Consider the following 20,355-nt stretch of genomic DNA (forward strand, 5'->3'; position numbering starts at 1 on the left):
GGCACTACCATTTTCTAAGAAAGTTGTAGAGATACATACATTGTCTCTTTCTCTCCAGTAGAAGTGATAGTTTCTAAAAAGATAAGTCAAACTGATCATTTGCATAGAGCAACTAATTTTTTCTGATTTCTCTGCGGGGCTGTGTTAGCATCAGTCCACAGCTACAAAAACACTTTAGTGCCCATGTGCCCTCTTTGTCGGTGTCTAGGGAGCGTTCTACGGTGAACTGTTTAAATAAGCAACAACAAACTTTTCTCTCAAATCTTCCCCCTGTTCATGATTAACTCCATAGAAGGAAATCTAGGCAGAATCACAATGTGTATTTTTTTCTGTCTTCTTTACTTAAATAGTAAAATAAAGTATTGAATAGGATGTCAAATACCCAACTGGTCTTTTAAACATTTTTGCACCTTTTAGATTATTTTTTAAAAGTCAGGCAAATGTATCAAGCATAAGATCTTTCTTAAAATGGGCTTAAACATTTTTTTTTAAGTCACGAGAGATAAAAGTGTTAATAAAATTTTACCCAGTAGTCAGAGTAACCTTTTAACCAGAATTTCTGATGAATAACGATAGTAGTAATAGCTGATACATGCTGCTCTTTTGTGTTCCAAAAACTTTCAATTACCTTCAATGACATTATCTTATTAAGTAAAGATATCTTTTATGTTGATTCAGTGTTAAACTTTATGTTAAAAGATCATAGAGAATATAAGCCCCTAGATCTGCTATAATTGTGTGGAAATTCACTGCAAAGTGATTTTTTGTTTTGTTTTGTTTTTGGTCTAACCTCTACTAAATGACTATCCAAATTCTTTATTTGAGGGTATGGAAATGATTCTTTATGGGTTATAAGCCCATCCCCATTCCAAGTCTTTTATTAAGCCTTATTTGAACAAGTGTTGAAATAAATCTGCTTCGTATGGCAGAGCTTTTTAGTTTTTTTGTTTGTTTGTTTACACTAGTAAACAAGTGATTGTTGCTGCCAAACTTTGGTACTAAAACAATGACAGAGACAACTATAAAATGCCAGTTGTCTCCTCAGCCCAGGGTCCAAGTGTTAGGCAGTAGAGAGGCAGGCTTTCAGCCTGAAAACTCCCGTTGGTGGGCACACTCACACACGTATCCACACACAAAGCATCTAGACAAGTTTCTATCTACGTGGATGAGGTAGAGTTGGGGAAGCAATCTTTTTCCATGCGTGTTTACTAAATGATTTAGTTCCACGTGCTGTTTTGGTTAATGCAATTATTTTACTTTTATTTAGGGAGGAGGAAAAAAAATCCCTGCGTAAAAATGTAGCTGCTGTATACATTTTTAAGTATCCTGGGGTTAAGTTTCCTCACCAACATTTCACACAGTTATATAGCATCTAGATAACTAGTATACATGTTCAAATAAATATACGTATGTAAGAAATAGCTGTTTATGAGACACATAAAAGAATGTCTTATTTGAGATTGTGGCCAGAAACAACCATAAACATATCGATGATGTTGTTTGGAGGTACAAGACCTAATCCTTTCACTTTTGAAATAAAGACAAAAGACAACATAATTATGTTTGTTGACATAACTTGAACCCTGAAACCCAAACCATCTTGTTTTAAAATCCTTAATTTACCATACTCAGCAAAACACCCCAGAGTAATGTGCATTTTCAGAGTGCCAAGAAACTCTGCCCTTCCACACAGAATATATGCATTTAGTGCTGTATTTATCATGTGTAGTTTTCTTGGCAAGAAGAAAAGCTATTCAGCAAAACATAAAAAAGCTCTTAGTAGGAAAGCTATCCATTTTGTAGTTAGCAGGGTTTTGCAAATACTAAAATATCACGTGGAAGGTCTGTTTTAATAAGGCTGATGTATGAGACCCAGGGAGTTTTATAGCGACAACCATAATTTTTTTTTTTTTTTGTGTGAGGTAGTCACATTTCTCTCAGTGTTCAAAAGCGTGGATAGATACGTAAATACAGGAAACACCATGTCAACCATAATTTTGACTTAAGGTCAGGACTGTTTTATCATTCCAAAATTTGTTCTGTAAAGACATTTCCGTTATTTGAAGGCTGTTTCACTTCCTAGACAGCTCTGGAGTTTTCCCGTTCATTTTGTCACAGACTCGAGCCTTCAGAAAACCAAGCCTTTCATCTGTGCAACCTCACCCTTCTCATTCTTCAAACGCATGTATTGAGAACGGGAACTCTGAAAACATAAGAACCTACTCTGGGATTAAAACGCAAATCTAACCCTTAATAAGCACATATGGAAGGTCTTTCTGCAAGGAGGTAAAGATGTTTCCCGAAAACACATCAGTTACTTTTTTCCAGAAAAGAACTTCGAGCAAACCAGAATTATTCTTTTTCCCTAAAAACATGGGGAAGGGAGAAACGATAGGCCAATATAACATTTCTCTATTTTGTTATTTTTTCATTTTTAAAATAAACTGTTGAAATTGTGAGTCACTATATATTTTCTTTCTTTTTTTTTTTTTTTTTTTTTTTTTTGAGACAGAGTCTTGCTCTGTTACCCAGGCTGGACTGCAGTGGTGCGATGTCGGCTTACTGCAAACTGTGCCTCCTGGGCTCAAATGATTCTCCTGCCTCGGCCTCCCTTGTAGCTGGGATCACAGCCGCATGCCACCACGCCCGGCTAATTTTTGTATTTTTAGTATGATATGATTTCACCATGTTGGCCAGGCTGGTCTTGAACTCCTGACCTCAGGTGATCCGCCTGCCTCGGCCTACCAAAGTGTCAATATATATTTTCTTAAGCCAACTCTCTTAGTTTTTAGCTTCTGTCACTCCGCACCTGGACAGGCCTTCCCAGGGCATAGTCATTGCCACCCTGAGGGAAAAAGGAAATGGTCCTGTCCCAAATGGCTGGCTTACCTGTTGCCAGTTTATTTAAACTTTTTAAGGATTAACAGGAATGACTCGAAAGAAGAATATTTAGTTTTATTATTTTTCTTAAATGAAATCCTGTAATAAACTTTTCAGGGAGGCAAATGTCCGTCTGGGAGATCTGTTGAGAAAGTGCCAGGCTTGGGAAGTGGATGTTAAGTAGAGGGTAGGGAGGATTCCTCTAATAGGATTCTCTCTGTTGCTCTGTTTGCATAATATTGGAAGGAAACATTCCATGAATAATGTAAAACATAGAACTGTGAGAGCCGTTTTAGGGACAAGATGACTTAGCAGGCCAGAAGTGTAACTTATTGTGAATAAGAAAGCAACTCGCTCTTCTTAACAAATTGGAAGAACTGGCTCAGAGGAGTGCGATAAATCACTTCACCCCTCCACGACCCCTTGGTCCCAAGTAAAAGCTGATGGCCCAGATGCTAATCTGGAACTGCAGCTCCCAGGAGAACTTCTCCATTAAGCAGCTGGCTGGGTTGTCCTGTTGCGTGAGGTGGCACCGTCAGGATGGCTACTTTGCAGATAATCATGTTGTTTCTCCTCTGATGGAGAGCCACAGGCTCCCAGCGACACCTGCAGCAAGACACACCTAAAAATAACAAGGGGGTGGCTCGGGACAAGACACACCATGAGCCTCCTTTTGTTATCTTAAGTTACCCTCTCTCCTTAGGGCAGGGTCAAGAAGGAATTCTCCAGACCTACCCAAGACGCTTCGCCACCCAAGGACGGTTTCCCACATGCTTTGAGTTTCTTCTCAGGCTGGGCACTGGGACTCCCCTTGGTGGTGGAGGAAGTCCTACCACTGCCCCTGGGCCTCCCCTGAACAATGCTGGGGTACGCCGACTCACTGTCCTTGTCTGCCACCCTCAGCACTATTGATTATAGCTCTAAAAATAGGATCCACCCACCACTGCTCAGAAGGCTGCTCTGCTAGTCACTTCTAGAACATTCTGTGCCACTGTCCATCTTAAGGTGGGTGGGGGCCCAGGTGTTGAGACTCTATCATATCCTCTCCTGGTGCTTATGTTTGAGAGAACATTCGAAAGGTTCTCAAGTTCGGGAATTTGGGCCTCCAGGGACCTCTGTGTAAAAATTGTAACTATGATGGGTATTTTCCTGGGGCCATCCATTCCTGCAAAGTGACATGGACGTGCTGTCCTCTGTGGTCTGTGTCTGGAAATAGGTAGCGTCGGACTGTTGAGGCAGCAACCCCAGGACATAATCCCCATATAACGTGGCTCTCTGGAGCAGGCCCAGACCCTCCCGCAGGTCACGCACAGCCCCAGCCACACCCCTGGGCGGGAGCCACAGAATTAGCACAGTCATCTCGGACTGGGAGGGCCAGAGACACATTGCTGGCAATGTGAGAGAGGCCTGGCAGTGCCTGAGGGGCACAGCTCAGAGCCGACGAAGAAAGGGCCTTTGTCTGAGTTCATGTCCTCCTCGGGCGCAGTGGCGCCCCCGCCGTGGAGGGCTGGTCGGCCTCGGAGTGGACAACACTCCCACAGGGAGCACTATGTGGACAGGACAGCTGGCCTTCTGGCCACCCAGTCCCCTCAGATCGCCAGCAAGGGAAGGACAGAGACCCTGGCCTGGGTCTGTTTCAAGCCCTCTTCTGTATGAAGGATGCTGCCCAGGCCAGCAGCGCCGCCCACCTCTGGTGCCCACCTTTTCCACCCTTTGCTTTCTGGTCCTTCCTGCTAAGGGTTCTCTTGGCTGCAAGCTCAAGCCTCAGTGCCATGGCCTTTTTAGACAGTGTGGGAGACAGTTCAGAGCTCTGAGCTCTGTTGAGAAAAGAAAACTGTTTCTGCGTTTGGCAAAGGTGTAGGTTGTCAGCAGAGATCAAAGTTCTGTTCCTGGCAGGGTGCGCACCTGTGACACACCTTGCCCCTCCCCCTGCGCCAATCCCAGAGAGGCGGTGGCATTTCTGACCCTTCCCTTCCACGGCAGGTGGAGCTCACGGGCAACAGTATTTATGAATACATCCATCCTTCCGACCATGATGAGATGACCGCTGTCCTCACGGCCCACCAGCCGCTGCACCACCACCTGCTCCAAGGTATTCCATCCAGAGGGAAAAAAAAAACAGACTAAAAGCAAGGCGACATTCTTAAATGGAACTCAGGGCTTTGCTTCCCACATGTGCCAAGTGGCTGGGCATGACTAGGACTGCCCAGCCCAGGTCTCTCCAATACACACACAGCACCTACCATGTGGGGATTTGCATTGATACCTGTGTCTTTTAAGCCAATATTCATCAAGCTCCTATTGTTGGCCAGAACCCGTGTTGAGTGCTAGGTAGAGGACAAAAGTGGTGCAAGCCTGCTCCCCTCGTGCTCTTGGGTCAGAATTCCAGGGATTACAGCATCACGGGTCTAGACCAAGCTTCTCCTTAACCAAGATGCCGTGCCTAAAACTCGGGGGTTGGGGGTGGTCCATGACATTTCATGGGGAAAATTACATATGTGTTTCCTCCAGCTGAAATTTGGCATTTCCTTTGCTTCTGATGATAGATGATAAACCATCTTGGGGTCCCTAGTACCTGTGGCTTTGCCAACAATAGAAATCACAGATGTTTTCCATATCATAGGAAAGTTTTGCAGGTTTAAACATATCGCTTATGCCCACATGCCTACTTCAAAATTTCAGGAGTTCTGAGACCTGCTACTGAATCTTCTTATTTATGTATTAATAAAGCAGCACATTTATATCCGTATCACTGTGTTGAAATATTTTGATAATTATTTTCCAATACAGTTGCTTTTTTGGTAATCTTATATATTTTATTTTATGTATTTAAAAATGTTACTCCAAGTAGGGATCTGTAGGTTTTTTGCTGTGGCACAAATCATTAAGAAGCCCTGGTCATTACACAAATGACTCCTTAAATTTCAATTGCGATGAGTGCTAGGGAGATACAGAGGGACTCATTCCAGGGGCCCTGGCCTTTTAACTCCCTCCAACCATCCAGTGAGGCCAACAGGCCTCTTGACAAATGGGTCTTGTGTGTGCTTTGGACTATGGCACCCAGCTTGGCCAAAATACCCCAGTGGAACAAAATGCAAAAGAAGAGGCTTTAAGGGTGATGAGAAAGGAGTAGCTGGCTGCAGGAAGAACATGAGTTGCATTGTTATTGCTGTCTTCTGGGGGTTGGTGGGGAGAGGTCATTCTCGGGCTGGGAAGAGAGAATACAAAATAGCACACACAGTTGTAAAATCCCTTGCAGACAGTTCTGTGGCCCGCAAGTTCCAGCTCCAGAAATAGTCACTGGAGTCTAATTATTCCTTACCAAGGAGAGAGCCTGGCATGTTGGTTTCTGAAATGAGATGGGGCACCTAGTTGTAGCTAAGGTCTGATTCTTGGATATGATATGTCTGCAGACATCAACATGAATCATGGCTCTGAAGAGGTAATTTCTAAAAAATGAGGGCTAGGCTAGAACATCGCACCTGAATCGAATTCTTTCACTGTGGGGTTGTTTAAAGCTGGACAAAGACAACAGGTGTCAGAGAATTGCAGAACATAGCGCTGTTATTGTTTTTGAAAATTGCACAGTACAGTTTTTTGTCTTGTTTTGTTTTTTGGAGTTGGAGTTTCATTCTTGTTACCCAGGCAAGGAGTGCAGTGGCGTGATCTCGGCTCACTGCAACCTCCACCACCTGGGTTCAAGCGATTCTCCTGCCTCAGCCCTCCCAAGTAGCTGGGATTACAGGTGCCTGCCACCACACCTGGCCAATTTTTTTGTATTTTTATTAGAGACAGGGTTTTGCCATGTTGGTCAGACTGGTCTCGAACCTCAGGCGATCTGCCCACCTCAGCCTCCCAAAGTGCTGGGATTACAGGCATGAGCCACCGTGCCTGGCCTGAAAATTGCACAGTATGTTAACTGTATGGGATTGGGCTTTCTCCCCCTATCCCCGGTTTCATTTTACCCTGCCTGGGTCATAACCTCCCAAAGAGGGATTATAAATGAGAGCAAATGAGTCTTGGGAATATCATGAGACCCTTTCATGCCCTGTTTCTGTGGCCTTTGAGTCTGAAGCAACAAGGGCTGGAAGCATTGAGGCCGCACCTGACTCATTTCCACATCCGGCCGAGGGGTGCAGGGGTTGAGATTCCCAAGTGCTCGATTTTCTCCCCAGCTGCTCCATTTTCTCCCCAGCTGCTCCCTTGCTGACTTTCCGTGTCTGAAATGACCCCCGTTGTTTTATGATAAACCTGTGAGAAATGGGCTCTCCCCAGAACTTGGTAGTTAATGACCGGTTGATGTATTTTAGACCTGAGCTTCCACCCACCGTGCTTGTCTGGAAATGGCTGGGGCAGGCAGCCATGTTAGAGGGAAGCTTTTTGCCCAAAGACACCAGCTGCAGGGGGAATTGTGGGTAAAATATGGCAGCCTCTGCAACTGGGGTAGGGGGTGCCCTCTGAGGTGATTCCTGAGCTTCCACAGGGCAGTGACCTCAGGGAGGGTGGAAGACTTTGCTTCCATTCCTAGTGGTAACCTTCCTTTAAAAATTCATGTATTAACCTCCACCAAAGGGCTGTTTATTTAGAGTGGAGTGACCTCGCCCTCCCTTAGAGGTCCTTCTCTATTTGTGTCTTAGAGTGCTGGTGTCCCTTCCTGAAACAGAGGGTGTTTCCTTAGGGGACGCATTTGCATTGACAATAATGAGGTCAGAGATTTGTGTGGGAGGCCTGCAAAAGCAAAGTGAGTGAGTGGGAAGGGCAGAGCCCTGGAGAGACAGAGACGGGGTGGTCCTTCTGGGGCTAGAAATGAGGGTGAAAGCATGGATCTGCCAAGCCTTGGGTCACACACACTCAAGTCCTGCTACCCTGAGGGAGGTCAGAGGCTTCTGGGCCTACCTGGAGCCCACGGCCCCCAGGAGCGGGCGACGGCAGGTGGAGCTCTGCAGGGCCCATCAGGGGCCTCAGGGGTGGCCTCGTTTGGCTGCCTTCCTTTAGAGCCGACGAAGCCACACCAGGACTGGGCTGGTGTCTCCACTGCTCCACCCAGATCTCAGCCAAGGCCGAAGATCTCTGAGCAGGGTCTGGGCACACTGAGAAGGCCTCTGGCAGCTGCATCTGGCCCTGGGAACACATTGGTGCGGTTAGAATAAGGATGGGGGAAGCACGGAGGGACAGCTGCCAACCTCACCTTGCTCCTGCTTGCAGAGTATGAGATAGAGAGGTCGTTCTTTCTTCGAATGAAATGTGTCTTGGCGAAAAGGAACGCGGGCCTGACCTGCAGCGGATACAAGGTACGGGGAGGCATGGGTGCGGGGAGGAGCTGGCTATGGGTCCTCAATGTGTGTTTTCAAGAGCGTCTGCAGAAGGGAAGGCACGGGAGCACAAACTCGTCATCCCCGCTAATGTAGAGCTCTCCAGCAACGTGGTGCACAGTCTCTTGGAGGCTCATGTGAGAGCTGGTGTTTTAGGAGGATGTTCCAGGCTGGCTGGAAAAGACCCGGAATCAGCGTGGCTTAGGGCAGATTTTATTAATACCTTGGCACTTTCCATGTGGACCAGTCCCAGTGGAGCCACCACCTCTGGAGTTTATAGAGGCCCGTCCTCCTGGGCACAGTGCAGCTGGCAGTGGTATCCAGAGCACGGACACTGCCCTTCCCCTTGGGATGCTCCACCAAGTTCCCTGCCGCTGATGACGGTGTGCACCACATAATGCTAGCGCCCTTTCCAAGGTCCGGGGCAGAGCTTTCATCTGCGGCACCACACCTGGGCCACTCCCTCAAGCATCTCAGCTGCCCATTGGAATGAGCAGCACTGGCCCAGTTTTGTAGTCAAGGACCAGAGGAGGGACGGCAGAAGGGGCTTGGTGGCAGAGCCGGGACTCTGAGCCCAGCCCATGCTCCTCCCTGGCTCCACTTCTCTGCCAGACACCACCGCTTGTTCTTGTTAATTCCAGAATGGAGGAGTAGGTCATGTCTCAGGGCACGAGAGTCAGCCGCCCCCCAGGGAAAAGTGGGTCGGGGGAAGTCTGTGCTGAGTGCCCCCCGCCAACACTTTTGTCCCCTCTCTGGGTTCCTTACCCTCCTCCCAGGCATCTTCACTGCTGTCTCTCCAACCTCAGAGGACAGACATCATAACCCATCAATATGAGGCTGAAGGCTGCCAGAAACTTTCTTCCAGGAGGATTTGCCTCTTAGAAAAGAAGGGAGGAGAATGGGGTGAGAGGAAAGGGCACTTTTGTGCCTTTGTCCTCTCTTTCTGGAAGGCCCCACCCCAGCTCCCCTCTTTGACCCCACTCTGAGCTCCTCCTTTGACCTATATCTCACTGTGCTGTTACAGTTTGGGGGACGTGTTTCTTCCTTTTTGTCCCAGATACTAAGCCTCTTTGGGCCACGATGGGGCCCCGGGAGCCAACAGACATTCTTCAGGGCACTTGGATCTTTTTGTTAAGGGACAGGGTCTTGCTCTGTCACCCAGGCTGGAGTCCAGTGGTGCAATCACAGCTCACTGGAGCCTCAAACTCCTGGGTTCAAATGATCCTCCCACCTCAGCCTTCTGTGTAGCTGGGGCCACAGGCGCACACCACCACACCCAGCTAATTTTTAAAATTTTTTGTGGAGATGGGGTCTTGCTGTGTTTCCAGGCTGGCCTTGAGTCCCTAGCCTCAGTCAATGCTCCTGCCTTGGCCTCCCAAAGTGTCAGGATTACAGACAGGAGCCACCGCGCCTGGATGGGACTTGGGTCTTGATTTTTTTTGCCACTTATTAACTGTCCGCTGTCCAATCTTAAGCAATACACAACACCATCTTGTTCTTGGTTTCCTCATTAGTAAAATGGGAGAATAGACTGGAAGGATTTTAAGATTTGTTTTAGCCCTAAAGACGATGAATGCATTCAGAAATCCTGGAGGAAGAGTTTTGGAACAGAGAACTTAAGGCTGAGATTCTTCACTGTTGTCATGATGATAATGATCCTGTCAAGATTTCACAGACTGCAGCTTGAATAAATGCTTCCAGTAGTGAGGCTCGAGGCTGTACAGATGTTTCTGTTTGACACCGAAACACTGCATTCTCGTCTGTATGGCTTTTGGCTATAGCAATTGGAAGGGTTTCTGTAGGGCCACTCTCGCTTATTATTACGAGGAAATAAAATCTTGAATTATAAATAAAGGAAATAAAAATACATTAAAAATGAAGACTTCAAAAAATTGTACTGGGGCAGGGCACAGTGATTCATGCCTGTAATTCCAGTACTTTGGAAGGCTAATGTGGGAGGATTCCTTGAGCCCAGGAGTTCGAGACCAGTCTGGGCAACATAATGAGACCTTGTCTCTACAAAAAATTTTTTAAAAAATTAGCCAGGCATGGTGGCACATGTCTGTGGTCCCAGCTACTCAGGAGGCTAAGGTGGGAGGATCAGTTGAGCCTGGGAGGTCAAGGCTGCAGTGAGCCTGATTGCACTACTGCACTCCAGCCTGAATGACAGTGAGACCTTGTCTAAAAAAAAATCTACTGAAAGAATTGTTTATTTACTGGTACAGCATGTCGAGTGATACAGATGCCAAGTTCAATCCCATTGGAAGGTGGTAAGCAGCATAGTCAGTGATGCGAGCACTGTGGAACAAATGGTTGGCCTCCCCCAGATGCCTTTATTGTGTTACCTACTCACAGCTTGGCAGTGAGCTCATATGTATATCTCCATCATATATGACAGAGCCCTAATTTGTAGTTACTTACAGTACAGTCAATTGGATAAGACAACCCTTATATTTTATTATGATATTTTTTGTTGTCTTGTGAGTTTGTTTTGTTACCCTGGCTGGAGTGCAGTGGCACAGTCTCGGCTCACTGCAACCCCCGCCTCCAGGGCTCAAGTGATCCTCCCACCTCAGCCTCCCAAGTAGCTGGAGACTATAGGCATGCACCACCATGCCCGGATAATTTTTGTATTTTTTGTAGAGAAGGGGTTTCACCATGTCACCAAGGCTGGCCTCGAACTCCTGGACTCAAGCAATCCCCCGACCTCGGCCTCCCAAAGTGCTGAGATGGCAAGACTGAGCCACTGCTTCCAGCTATTATGTTGTTTCCTAAGAAGCACAGCTCTCCACTTCTCCTAAGCAATGAACCGGTGCCTGTCAGCACATTGGGCCGCACAGTGGAGTAGAGGCTGGGCTGGGAGATATTCCAGCACGTTTGAGAAAATGAGCCAGGAGGAGTGGGCTCCAGCCCAACCCCAGCGGCCAGTGGCTGACCCTGCCCTCTCCACTCCCAGGTCATCCACTGCAGTGGCTACTTGAAGATCAGGCAGTATATGCTGGACATGTCCCTGTACGACTCCTGCTACCAGATTGTGGGGCTGGTGGCCGTGGGCCAGTCGCTGCCACCCAGTGCCATCACCGAGATCAAGCTGTACAGTAACATGTTCATGTTCAGGGCCAGCCTCGACCTGAAGCTGATATTCCTGGATTCCAGGTGAGTTTGGCACCTGCCACAGTGGCTGTGGCCTTCTGGAAGACACCGGTGGTGGAAATGGGCCCCTGAAAGCTGCCATCTTCGCCAAATCATAACAAGGAATAAGTCATAATAGGAATGTGGATTAAGCAAAACCAATTTATGAACTGAAAGAACATATGTCAGCCTTAGGACTCAAGGACTTGTTTTATTTTATTTACTTATTGATTTACTTATTTTATTTACTTATCGATTACTTATTTTATTTACTTATTGATTACTTGTTTTATTTTATTTACTTATTTGAATCACTAGAGTTTGAAATGAAAACATGTGCTGTGAGCACAGGTTGGGCTTTTTTGAAGGCCATGATGTCAGAGCTCTGCCTCCTGTGTCCAAGGAGGACTTTAGAACAAACAGAAAGTTTCCACCCTGAGTGCGGTGTGTGGGGGGCCTTGGCACTCAGGCTGGTGTGAAGCCACCACAGGGCTGAGGCTGGGAGCAGAGACGCTGTCTACCCTGGGGGATGCTCTTCCCACAGCTCATGGGTGCCCTGTCTACATCTGAGCTGGGAGGAGGGGATTGGATGAGGTCATTTCTCCTGGCCTTGGGGAGGACCTCTCTCCAGACCCGTGCTGGAGTGGCCTTCACTCTCCCCTAGAACGGGCTGCAGTCCCAGTTTTTAACTGGGTCTGCAGTTAAAGTCTAAGTTTTTTAAAATTGAAGTGAATTTTAATTTTAATTAATTAATTTTTTTGAGACAGAGTTCCGCTCTTTTGCCCAGGCTGAAGTGCAATGGTGCGATCTCAGCTCACTGCAACCTCTGCCTCACAGGTTCAAGCGATTCTGCCTCAGCCTCCCAAGTAGCTGGGATTCCAGGCACCCACCACCATGCCCAGTTAATTTTTGTATTTTTAGTAGAGATGGGGTTTCACTATGTTGGCCAGGCCGGTCTTGAACTCCTGACCTCAGGCGATCCGCCCGCCTCAGCCTCCCAAAGTGCTGGGATTCCAGGAGTGAACCACTGTGCCCAGCCTAAAACTGAATTGAATTTTTAAGTGACAAACGCTAACTGCGTTTGGTTTTCAGGGTTTTGTGGTGTTTGTGGGGTACGATGTGATGCTTTGACACATGTCCACTCTGTGGAACCATCAAACCCCTCCCAAGTCTTGAGGCCACGTGCTAGTCAGGCCTCTTCCATGTTCTTATTTGGAAAACAGCAGCGCAGCCTGCCCACTCACTGCTAGGAAAGATGAGATTAGATAATAGACGGAAGCATTGGAAACAGTGAAGCCTCTCTTACCTACAAGGCCACTTTAGCTCTTGGCAGGTAGGTTCCTCGGCTGTGCAGTCGGGAATAAGCCATCAGAGACCCCGCTCCTGATGTGGGGTGTGTGTGTGCAATGAGTCTTTGGCGGGGGAAGGAGAGATAGATACATTTTGCTTTCTGTATGTCCAGAAGCCAGGATTTACTGTTTTCTTTTCTTTTTCACTTTTTAAAGTTGTGGTAAGATGCACATCACATAAAATTGATCATTTTAACCATTTATTGATGCTCTATAGAGAAAAAACAGATCTTCCTGGTTAGGGGCGAGAGATAAAGACAGGAGTCAGTTTGGCTCCTTGTCAACGCCCTTCAGGACCACTCAGAAGCAGGGTGAGTGTGTCAGGGTCACCAGCATCTTCCCAGAAACTCCAAGCAGACAGGAAGCAGCGCTCTTTGGGGAAAGCTGCCAGCACCTCTGGGGACGGCCAAGAGCAACAAATGCCATTTTCCTGCCATGCAGAGGGAGGCGCTGCAGGGAGAGAAGGCAGCCGAGCTGCCCTAGCTGGGGTGGACCCCTCTGCTCCCTCTTTTCTGACTTGGGAGCCACTTCTGAGAGGTGGCTGGAAGGACATCAGCTGCCCAAGGTCATTATCAGAGACATCTAGGAGGATCCAACTGGTTTCCCCCTTCTTTCGTCTCCTAGTTTTCCTCTGGGCCTTCTAGGAAACCCCTGAGACTGATGAATTCTGGAGAACAGGAAAGAAGTGGTCTCCCCAGAGGAGAGACCTGAGGGCTTTTCAAGCCGTTCAATCCACATTGCCTGGAAAGGCAGCCGAGGGTAGAGGAGGTTGTACCTAAAGGCGGCCTGGACAGGGCCTGGATGGGGCTTTGCAGCGCCAGAGGGGGCTCCCGCGTCTCAGGGTGTGGGGGCTGCACCCCTGGAGTGAACAGAAAAGAAGGCTGGTGGTCTTGAAGGAGACATCCTGCCTCTCCCAGATCTCTGGTTGTTCCTGCCATATCAGGAAACTTCTAGCAGAGCCTTGAGGCCTTTTCTGAGCTGCTGTCACATGGGAGGGGCTGAAAGGGGTCAGAAGAATGCCGCAGAGGCCTTCCCAGTCACCACAGTCAGTCTGTGACCAAGGGGATGGGGCCTGGGCTGGCCCAGCCCTGGGAGGACAGTAGAGTGGCCAAGCAGGGTGGGAGATGTCCCTTCTGAGTCCAAACCCCAGGAGCCAGGCGAGGGCTTTGCCCGAGGTCCAGCGGCCCCAAGTCACAGGAGCGAGGGTGGTCATGGGCCTGTCTGGCACCACACCCCGCACAATCCCAGACACAACTGAACTCGCCGTAACCTGAAATTGGGTTCATCAGGGTTTTGTGGTATTTCTCTTTGAAACTGGAGCTGATGCTTTTGCTAAGGATGGGTGAACACAGCGATGTTTGGGGTTTGGCAGATTCCTCTGACAGGTCTTCAGACACTAGAGGCTTGGAAAAAACCGGGAGGGCACCCTGCCAAACCCCTCCATTTCCCTTTAATTTTTAAAGCCAGTGTGTACTTTGATGAGAAACTTAATACATGTGTTTCTGATTCATTTACACGTTTGGGGCCGTTGTTCTGTAACTTTGCATCCAGAGGGTCTGGGAAGCCTCTTTCATCCCCACACGGTAGAGATGCCTGGTTTTCTTTTTGGGGGAAAACAGACGGCTCAATTTTCCTGCCACACAGAGTTAGATTCTGATGGGGCTTGAAGTTCTAGGTGGCCCTTAGACAAGTCCCCTGAGCCCCGAATGGCTCTGGGCTCTACAAGGCCCCCTCCCCGCATCCCTCCCCCCCACCACTGCAAGCCCTGTCTCCTTCCTACCCTAGAAGGACACCATGGAAATGAGTACACCAAACAGGGAACAATTCCAGGGAAACATGAGGCTCTCCGAGATTTACGACCCAAAGCTTGAGCAGATCTTAACAGAAAGGGAAACGGGTTAAAGAATGAAAGTGAGGTCAAGTTTCTCAGTTTAATTTACAGCTAACGTCTCCTATCCCAGCAAGGAGGGCCCCCAGCCCCAGCCCTCCCTCTTTCCCCGACCTCACCCGGCCCCCAGGACTGACTGCACCATAGCCTCGCCTGCCTTGGAATCCCTTCATCCCTCTCTCTTTCATCTGTTCTTGAAAATCTATCACCAAGATGTTGAGGGCCACCTCCTTCAAGGACATGGTGCCCGGCCCCATTGCCCAAAGCCTGGGAAACCATCATTGCCACGTGCAGCTTCCACCTACGGCCAGAGCGATCCTGATGCGGGTGATGATGTGGTCTTGGGTACTGAGAGCCACTTTTCTTCAAAGAGCCGAAGTGGGAAATTAATATGCCCGGGGCTCGATGAGAACACAAAGGGGTTGTGTCACGTAAGCCCCAGGAAAATGCTTCCATTTCTCTAGAGAGCTTAAGGCTTTCCTTTTAGTCACAATATCTTAGGGCATTATCCTGTCTTCTGGGGGGTCTGAACCAATCCTCCCCTCATAGGAGCCTAAAGGTCTCCAGTTATTCCGTAATTCCCAATAGTGGGAATCACCCAGCGGCAGCATCCTGAGACCATCTGTGCCAATCAACAGTGTCTAGCGTGCAACAGAGGTTTAAACACTCGCACCCGCAGTAGCCAAGATGTGCAAACAACTGTCCACAGACAGAGGGATGGAGGAACCAAATGTGGTGTCTACATAAAACAGAAACGTATTCAGTCCTAAGAAGGAATGAAGTTCAGACACATGCCTCAGCATGGATAGCCTTGGAAACATCATGCTGAGTGAAAGAAGCCACACACCAAAGGCCACATGGTGTGCCATTGCACGGATATGAACTTTCTCGAAGAGAAAAATTCCTAGAGACAGAAAGTACAAGAGAGGCTACTGGGGGCTGGGCAGGGGACAGTGGGGAGCTGGTGTTTAATGGGGACAGAGTGTTTGGGATCATGGAAAGCTCTGGACAGGGGCAGTGATGCCCGTTACACAACACTGTGAGTGCACCAAATACCACTGAATTGTACACTAGCCGTGGTAACCATGGTGAATTGTATATTATGTATATTTTACCACAATTTCTAAAAAACATTCGCACAGGACCGTCCCCCCAAAGCCCTCCAAGAGTGGGTTCTTTCTCACCGTAGCAGCTTTCTCACAATATCAGTATCAAAGTCCACTTGTAAGCATTCCCCGATAAGCTGAACTTTGAAAAAGGCTACAATTTTAAGCCATTCCAAACATTCTCTTAGCCGGTGGTTTCAGAAGAACATTCCCGTTCATGAATAGTGCTACATCCTGCACCGGGCTCGAGTTCAAAGACTTGCTTCTTGTAAAAAAGATCATTCTCAGTTTCCAAAATCAACATTTCCCTCCTGAGCCTTTTAGCACTTGATTAGTTGGCAAAACCAATATTAGTTTAAATGAAAGACAGTCTGCAGAGTGGTGTAACTCACTGAGCTGCCATGCCCCCACAGGGTGACCGAGGTGACAGGGTACGAGCCGCAGGACCTGATCGAGAAGACCCTATATCATCACGTGCACGGCTGCGACGTGTTCCACCTCCGCTACGCACACCACCTCCGTGAGTAGCACGCCCACCCCAGCCACGGGAGGGAGCTGGTCAGGAAGGAGGCGCTGAGGACAGAGCTGGGGGACGTGTCCCTTTTGTTGGTGCAATAATCATCCATGATACACACTTGAATCTCAAGCCTCAAGTGTGGCTTCCTCCACCCCGTGATTAGGTACGGCTGCCTGTTGTCGGTTCTCAAGCAGCCACGCGCACCCTTTCAGGGAGACTCTAGCAGGTGTAGGATCAGGAAGTTGCCTGGATTCTAGATTGTGGATGTGGAACCTAAACTCTGTGATCTGGACACCATTTGCGAATAACAGCAACAGCAGTGGAAGACTGCTAGTTATGGAGCTCTTACTGCTGTCGGGCACTAAGTTTAAGTGACTAAATACGTTACCAGCCCAGTGAGGGAGGGTCTCACCGTCATGATCCTCATTTTACCAGTGAGGATGCTGAGGTCCAGATAGGTTAAGCCGCTTGCCCACCTTCATACAGCTGGATGGTAGCGGAGCTGGGAGCTGAACCCACGCAGAACCCTGCCTCCGACTGCTATACCCCAGCCAGCTAGGGGAAGCCCAGGGAGACCACCGTTCCACGATGGGAGAGGTCATCTTGGGACGGGGTGAACAAACACCAATTTGATTTGCCAACAGAGGCGGTTTGGGAACATCAGGATATAGAGGGGGATGCTCTAGTCACTGAAATGTTTAAAGAAGTGACACTTTTCTTTTACTTTTTTAAAATTAAAAAAAAAAATCTTTTTGAGACAGAGTCTTGTTCTGTTGCCCAGGCTGGAGTGCAGTGGCATGAACTCGGCTCACTGCAACCTCCGCCTCCTGGGTTCAAGCAATTCTCCCGCCTCAGCCTCCCAAGTAGCTGGGATTACAGGTGCATGCCACCACGCCTGGCTAATCTTTGTATTTTTAGTAGAGACGGGGTTTCACCATGTTGGCCAGGCTGATCTCGAACTCCTGACCTCAGGTGATCCATTTGTCTCTGCCTCCCAAAGTGCTGGGATTACAGGCGTGAGCCACCACACCCAGCCACACACTTTCAGAATCCAAATGGAGGCAAAGACTAATTTGGATGGAGTGGAATGCCTCATCCTCCTGCTGTCCAGCCCTGCCACGCCCATGGCCAGTCGGGGGTGCTTTATAATGGGGTGCAGACAGAGGAGCTGGGTCTTCTGCAGTGTGGCCCAGATGGCATGTCCTCTGTTCTTGCTCTGCCTTCTGTTGGCTCAGGGACGTTAGAGGACAGGTTGCCAGTGTCGAGTGGGAGGGGGACGGCAGGCCCGCAGGCCGCTAGGTCCACAGATGCGTGGTGTGCTGGGCTCCGTGTGGACTGGGACCCGGGAACTCGATACTCCCAGGGTGTCGCTGTTGCTCTTCCCTCCCCAAGTCTCTATGGACAGAAACCCGTGACAAACAGGACTTATGGCTGAGCAGGCACAGACGGCTTCTTCCTTGCTCCTTGACTCATGTGGAGACTTGGAGGTGTGAACAACACTTTTGTGTCTTTTGTTAAAGACCAAATCATGATCTCCTAACCATCTCTGTCATTCTGGAGACGAAGCTTGGTAGAGAAGCAACTGCTTAGTGTTCGGATGGAACTTCTCCGTCGGTGTCACTAATATGGGAGCTAGAAAGTTTTCTTGTGCAAACTGGGTATGGTATGTCAATTCTAGAATCAGATATCCAGGAGACTTGATCAGGCGGGTGTGAAGAGCAGAGTGGAGACTTGATCAGGCGGGTGTGAAGAGCAGAGGGGAGGGGCTCTGCAGTAGCAAGAGCAGTTGGGAGACGGGAGAGGCATTTGCCTGGAGGGCATAGAGCTGTGCTGTGCCCTAGAACAGTCTGGGACTTGGAGAGCGAAGGTGAGGGCTCATACCTCCACACGCTCCCCCTGCCACTGTTGGGGCGGAGGGGCTGACCAGCTGCTCTAAGGGAAAGCCCCAGCCCTGGGGGGTCTGGAGCCCCCTTCCATGGAGGCAGGAGAATGCTGGGGAGTTTAAAGCATACTCCTGAATTACAGCAAGAGAAGACTTGCTCTTAACAGTGGGCTGAAAGGCAGGAAATTAGGCCTCTAAGCACAGAGACAAAACTGAGGGAATCAAAAATCTCTCTCTTTTTTTTTTAATGAGATGGAGTCTCGCTCTGTTGCCCAGGCTGGAGTGCAGTGGCATGATCTCAGCTCACTGCAGCCTCTGCCTCCTGGGTTCAAGCAATTCTCGTGTCTCAGCCTCCCAAGTAGCTGGGATTACAGGTGCCCACCACCACGCCTGGCTAATTTTTTTAGTTTTAGTACAGACAGGGTTTCGCCATGTTGAGCAGGCCGGTTTTGAACTCCTGACCTCAAGTGGGACTATAGGCGTGAGCCACTGCACCTAGACAAAAGTCTTCTTTTTAAATACCATGTCTTTTATCTCACACTGCCTGGCTAACCCAGGAAGCAGGGATTTTTTTTTTCAGACAGAGTCTTGCTCTGTCACCCAAGCTGGAGTGCAGTGGCGCGATCTCGGCTCACTGCAAGCTCCTCTTCCTGGGTTCATGCCATTCCCCTGCCTCAGCCTCCCAAGTAGCTGGGACTACAGGTGCCCGCCAGCAAGCCCGGCTAATTTTTTTTGTATTTTTAGTAGAGACGGGGTTTCACCGTGTTAGCCAGGATGGTCTCAATCTCCTGACCTCGTGATCCGCCCGCCTCGGCCTCCCATAGTGCTGGGATTACAGGCTTGAGCCACTGCGCCCGGCCCGAAGCGGGGATTTTTTTTCCCCTTTTGCTTTGGAACAGTCATGAAGGCCACAGTGATGCTAAGTCAGTGCCTCCTCTCTGTCCATCATGGGTAGATGCTTTCACTTATAGACTCTGACCTGCGGGCAGTTTGGGGAGCTGTGTCCCTCTCGTGCCCTTTTCCCAGGTGATCAGGGTGAGACTCAGGGGACACTTGCCCAAGGGCAGCAGTGGAGCTGGGGCAGGACCAAAGTCCAGCCCATTGGCTGTCGTGCTGTCAGCCGTCACCACCACACCACACCACGGGGCTTAACCTTGGAGATGTGGGCTGGTGGCTGTTCTGTAGGATCCCAGCCCTCCTGAGCTTGCCTGGCTCGCCAGACCCACAAGGTGATTTTATTTGAGGCGTCTCCTGTGGTTTATGTGATGAAGCCACTTTATCTCACAGGAAGTTTCCAGATATTGAAGTTGTCCAAGGGGACTCTGAAAGGGCAGGCAGGCACAGGCTCAAAAAGGTAGGCGTGTTTAGAAATTAGACGGGGCATGTCTTTCTTTTCCAAATGAGCCAGAATTGGTAATTCAAAGAAAACAGAAAATAGCAAGATTGACAGTGATTGCTACTGTCCTGTGACTCTGACCTTAGCTGTGCTAGAGAAACAACCAGAAAAGACTGCACCCCAGCCAGGCCGGTGGGCTGGTGTGGTCTTGGAGTTCACCATGAGTGTGCCTGCCTCAGTTTCCCCTGGCAGCTTTGAGAGGGAGGGGAAGCAAAGGATAGTCTCAGATGATGGGGAGTTCTTTGGTTCCAGCGTGGGAACCACCTGCAGGGCTGAGCAGCAGCCTCCCCTCAGAGCACTCAACTGGAATGTCACACGCCTCTCCAAAGCTAGAACTCTCTGGGAAGACAGTCAACTCCCAAGCAGGGTCTTCAGAGTCGGGGTCTTCATGGTATGGAGCTTCGTGATTGTGGAGGCCTCACTCTCCTTCCCAGGTACAGAACCTGGGCCAGAGGGGCCAACCCCAGGCCTCCTGTTCCTGCCTCTCCATCCCCAGGGCTGGGTGGCACCTGTTTGATTTCCTGAAACTCCAGAAGCTGCCCCGGAGCCTGGAGTTGAAGTGCAATGGTTGATTTGGACAGTGACTAGACATGGCCAGGGGAGGAGTGAGCCAGAGAAGAGAAGGAGCCACAAAGGGTGTTGTCCACTGGCTACAGCCATGGGAGGCTGGCGCTCAATGCCAGGGATACCCCAGAGCCAGTGTCATCAAGCAGAGGGGAGAGTGAGCTGAGGTATTGATACCCCTGTGCCTGTCAGTCAGTAGCTGGAGGGCAGCTCTCAGGGGCCTTGATTGCCTGGCTTACCCCCAACATGGTCAGGGTGGGCCCTGCCAAGGAAAGGCCTCAGTGGGGGAGAACAGGTCAGGCCAGTGGATGTGGCTGGGCCAGAGCAAG

General features: G+C 49.1%; 1 protein-coding gene across 1 annotated transcript in view; it reads left to right on the forward strand.

Moving 5' to 3' along the window:
• SIM2 (SIM bHLH transcription factor 2) overlaps nucleotides 1–20,355 on the forward strand; it is a 53,121-nt gene that overhangs the window by 15,339 nt on the left and 17,427 nt on the right. The window contains exons 4-7 of the mRNA XM_019017844.4: nucleotides 4,864–4,972; nucleotides 8,086–8,171; nucleotides 11,149–11,348; nucleotides 16,081–16,187. Of these exons, the coding sequence (XP_018873389.1) occupies nucleotides 4,864–4,972; nucleotides 8,086–8,171; nucleotides 11,149–11,348; nucleotides 16,081–16,187 (502 nt within the window). The remainder of the gene's footprint in view (nucleotides 1–4,863; nucleotides 4,973–8,085; nucleotides 8,172–11,148; nucleotides 11,349–16,080; nucleotides 16,188–20,355) is intronic.

Source organism: Gorilla gorilla, chromosome 22 (genome assembly GCF_029281585.2).
Source record: "Gorilla gorilla gorilla isolate KB3781 chromosome 22, NHGRI_mGorGor1-v2.1_pri, whole genome shotgun sequence".
Taxonomy (NCBI): Eukaryota; Metazoa; Chordata; class Mammalia; order Primates; family Hominidae; genus Gorilla; species Gorilla gorilla.